This window comes from Bidens hawaiensis, unplaced genomic scaffold, assembly GCF_021521415.1.
Source record: "Bidens hawaiensis isolate Kalapana, Puna unplaced genomic scaffold, B.hawaiensis_p1.1 tig00027321_1, whole genome shotgun sequence".
NCBI lineage: Eukaryota > Viridiplantae > Streptophyta > Magnoliopsida > Asterales > Asteraceae > Bidens > Bidens hawaiensis.
In genome coordinates, this window is record NW_027494417.1 from 252152 (window position 1) to 256943 (window position 4792).

Genomic DNA, 4792 nt, shown 5'->3' on the forward strand with positions numbered 1-4792 from the left:
GTAACTTATATGATTATTGACAAACTTGATAATGTTAAACTAAATCTAGCCTAACTTTATTGGGCTAAAGCCCACTAATAATTGGGTCATGTTTGTAAATATGAATATACATATACGAGTATACAACATTCTAGTCCTAGACCCCATAATCTTTGCCCAACCACTTAAGTTTGAGTTGTTGAGTAAAAACAAAGTTAACAAACTTGTGGCCTCTTTTGGGTGGCGTATTATGCCGAGTAAACAAAAGCTTTGTCCATTTAGTTCATAACAATTTGCAAGATGGTTCATTAAACTAGAAAATTAGTGAAACCATCCTTTATTTTCGTACGTTATCAGAGTTTACGTCATTTTAATCAACGGTCACCTAATTTGAGCATTAAATGGACGTGTATGCCTCATAAATAAGAGTAAAGTGATCAGTTTATCCTAAAAAAATGTATATAAAAGTATCAAATAATTACGTCACTCTGCAAACTTGGAGTTTATATATATTAAAAAATTGAAATAATCATTTTATTCGTTACATAGAGGTGCACAGACCGGGTTTTTTCAGGAACCGGAGCTGGGTAGGTTTCGGGTATGATTAACAAGGGTCGGGTAGAAACCGGATCCGGATATGATTTGGTTTTTGACCGGCGTTACTTGGATTTTATCAGGTTTCGGCCGGGTACGGTTCGGGTTTGACCGTGTAAAGCTGGAACTAGTTCCGGTGGGTCCGTGTCAGTTCTAGTTCTAGGGTGAAACCCAAAACCTAATCTATACCCACGGATCGGGTGGAATCAGGTCCAGTACCAGGTTTTATGCCCAAAATATACAGTGAGAGGTACCTGCGTTCAACTAACGCTTAAAATACACGATCGTTAGTGGAAAAGACGTAAATTGTAATAACATTAAACATACGAGGAATTTAACATACAAATTAAATTAACATGCTAATTATAAAAATCAAGTAGCGTAATTACATTACAATATCCAAACCATATATATATATATATATATATATAAATCGTTATTTTAAAACAAATGTTGGGTCTAGAAATAATTACAAAAGTCTTAACCAGCTAAAACACCACCAGCTTAATCGCCATCTTCATGTTTAAAGTCTGAATATTATTATCATTGGGGGTGTTTAAGGAACGATTTGGTGAAATTGATTTTGTGGGTTTCATTTGATTCCAAGTCACATATACCTTCTCCGCCCCCTTGGGTGTGTTTTTCAGGTAATTTCTTTTCTTTTACATAACAATGTTTTTTTTGTTTAATATTAAATTCATGAACATAGATGTATGAAGTTGTGATTTGGGTGTGAATTGAACTATTAATGCTTCGTGTTATGATGATTTTACATCATTTTTTATAAGTGCACACCAAGTGCTCGATGAAATGCATGTGTGAATTTTTTATTTATTTTAAACAGAGAACAATACTTGTTTTATTCAATTATTTGTACTGCCTTTTGAGTAGAATGTTCAAATGTATTGTTCAAGTATATGCGTAAGGTAATAAATAATGGTATAAACTAACAATAAAACTGCTGATGGAAACAAAATTCGTTATTAATAGGTCAAAGTTATCCTGGAAACGGGTAAACGTTTTGTACTCTTAGCCTGCTAAGAGTCAAAACAATGTTAGTAGGAACTGGTAAAAATTATGTATTGTTAATGTGTTACGGGTCAAAACAATTTTCATTATTAACGGCCAGTAAAGGCTAATACTAGTTGCTACTGATACTAATGTTGGCTGTAAAGTTTTCTTGCGTAATTGGATTGAACCAGTTAGTTTCTTGAATTATAGAAAAGAAGATCTCAAAATCAAGAAAGCCTAAGTTTTGACATTAATAATGTGTTACTAGAATGGAAAGATGTTAACTTTATGTTAACTCAATATGGGTATTTATATATACTTGTGTTAACATTTAACAATATGTTACGTTCATGATATTGTAAATATGTGTTATTCAGTTGATGTCAGCCTTAAACAAAAGTGGAGGCGTGTGCATTTATCGAATACGCTAAACTTACGAAAGCAGCAGCCAGTTGAACTGTCAGATTGTAAGCTGTTTGATCTATTAGAAGTTATTTGTCGATATATGCATTAACTCAACCTGTGTATTTGAATTGATCGCTGCCGTTTAGGACAACAGAATCAGTCAAACTTAAGGTCAGTTTTTTTGCAGGTTTCTTTTAGCTTCGGTACAAGCCCGAGGACCGACGCGAACCCGAAATATCCCTAAATTAAGAACCGAGACTGTGTGCCAAAAAAACGGTTTGGTTTTGGGAAAATTTACTGTCCGGTTCCAATATTTTTCAACTGGTATAATTTTAGCACCAATGAGAAGGATTAGTTGAATTACGCAGGCCGTTAAATGAACCAAATTCCATCACGATCCATACAAGATTTCACCCAATTACTCAAAACATGTATTTCCCGACGAGACCTCTTCACCGGAAAACTCCTCCACACCATCTACATTAAACACCTCATCCCACATTCCACCTATCATTCCAACCACTTCATCCTCCTCTACTCCAAATGCCGCTGCCTCACCGCCGCCCGGACCATCTTCGACACCCTCCCACACCCCAACATATTCTCCTTCAACACCATCGTCTCCGCCTACGCCAAACAATCCCAACCCTTGATTGCCCACCAGCTATTCGACCAAATCCCCCAACCAGACTTAGTGTCGTACAACACCCTCATTTCAGCCTATGCTGACCGCGGTCAAACCCGCCCCGCCCTCCACTTATTTATGGAAATGCACGGGTTGGGTCTCGACATGGACGGGTTTACATTATCAGCCGCCATCACAGCAGCGAGTAACGATATTCAGTTAATCCGCCAGCTTCATAAGCTTGCAATTGCGGGTGGGTTTCTTGCTTACACTTCGGTTAATAACACGCTTATCACATACTACAGCAAATGTGAGTTGTTAAATGAAGCTGAATCCATTTTTAATAATATGGGTTGTAACAAAGATGAGGTCACATTGAACTCGATGATTGTGGCGTATAGCCAACACCGCGAAGGGTTAAAATCACTTGCATTGTATAAGGAAATGATTAGTGTGGACGTAACAGTGGACATGTTTACGTTAGCTAGTGTGTTAACCGCGTTTACCTGCTTGCAGGATTTACGTGGTGGGGTCCAGTTTCATTGTCAGATAATCAAGCAAGGATATCATCATAACACCTACGTTGGAAGCGGTTTGATTGATATGTACTCCAAATGTCGCGGGGATATGCTGCATTGCAAGAACGTATTTGAAGAGGTTATCGAACCCGATTTGGTGTTATGGAACACCATGGTTTCCGGGTATTCTCAGAATGATGATATGTCTGAAGAAGCTGTAGCTTGTTTCAAACAAATGCAACTCGAGGGTTACCGTCCTGACGATTGCACGTTTGTTTGTGTCGTTAGCGCGAGCGCGAAACTTTCGTCACCGAATCTTGGGAAGCAAGTTCATTGTCTTGCGGTGAAATCGGATATCCCGTCGAATAGAATCTCAGTAAATAATGGGTTAATCACCATGTACTCTAAATGTGGGAATATGAAAGATGCACGCAAAGTGTTTGATAACATGTCTGAACACAACACGGTCACGTTCAACTCATTGATCACGGGTTATGCACAACATGGGTTTCCATCAGAAGCGTTGCATGTTTACGATCACATGTTGGAAACGAATGTAGCCCCGACGAGCATCACCTTCATATCGATCCTGTCTGCATGTGCACACACGGGAAAAGTGGAAGAAGGACGAGAGCATTTTAGGTTGATGACCGATAAATTTGGTATCAAACCAGAGGAAGAACACTTTTCGTGTATGATCGACCTTTTTGGTCGAGCAGGTCAACTCGAGGAAGCTGAAAGGCTCATTGAGTCAATGCCGTTCAACCCTGGGACGGTAGGATGGGGTGCTTTACTCGGGTCGTGTAGGACCCACAACAATTTGGAGCTAGCGGTTAAAGCAGCCGAACAATGTCTTCTTCTAGAACCTTCTAACGCAGCCCCGTATGTGACACTTGCACATATGTATGCCAAAGCTAACAACTTGGAAGAAGTGGCAAGAATTAGAACGTGTATGAGAAATAGTGGCGTAAATAAAAACTCGGGGTGTAGTTGGATTGAGTTAAAAAATAAGATTCATGTGTTTGTTGCGGGAGATAGCTCACACGTTATGTTGAACGAGATCAACCACTATTGGGAAAAGTTGTCGAACGATATGAAGGAAGTAGGATATGTGGTAAAAGATGATGAAACCTCGCGACATAGTGAAAAACTAGCGGTTGTGTTCGGGTTGTTAACAACTAAAGATGGTGAGCCTCTTTATGTAGTGAAGAATTTAAGGATATGTAATGATTGTCATGACGCGATTAAGATCATATCGGGTTTGACTCAACGGGAGATTACGGTTAGAGATGCTCGTAGGTTTCATTGTTTTAAGGATGGGCAGTGTTCGTGTGGAGATTACTGGTGAAAATGTTAGGATTTGATTTGAAACTAATTATGGTTTGCTTTCTCACCATTTTTGAAACTTAATAGAAACATAAATGTTTATGTATAAATGATATTAAAAGGGACATACACTAATTATGTTTACTGGTTGATTCGGATTATGATTTTATTTATAATATATGAAAAAGTAAAAGTCACTGCATCCTATTCTTTATATTCATAAAAATTATATGGATTATATAGATGCGTTGAATAGTGACTTGTTATATTATCTTATCTAATTTTTTTGAGTATAAGAGAGAAAAAATTATAAAGATTCATTAATTATGTATTA

The 4792-nt window shown here is 37.8% G+C and overlaps 1 protein-coding gene across 2 annotated transcripts; it reads left to right on the plus strand.

Moving 5' to 3' along the window:
* Window positions 1–1053: 1053 nt before the first annotated feature.
* On the plus strand, window positions 1054–4566 carry LOC143575240 (pentatricopeptide repeat-containing protein At3g49710-like). 2 transcript variants are annotated; one of them, XM_077059664.1, is made up of 2 exons: window positions 1054–1220; window positions 1962–4566. In XM_077059664.1, exon 2 carries the CDS (start codon window positions 2366–2368, stop codon window positions 4478–4480), a length of 2115 nt encoding a protein of 704 aa, XP_076915779.1. In that variant the 5' UTR covers window positions 1054–1220; window positions 1962–2365; the 3' UTR covers window positions 4481–4566. The 2 variants fall into 2 exon arrangements, with proteins under 2 accessions (XP_076915779.1, XP_076915780.1); XM_077059665.1 differs by having other exon boundaries at window positions 2177–4566.
* The last annotated feature ends 226 nt before the right edge of the window (window positions 4567–4792 follow it).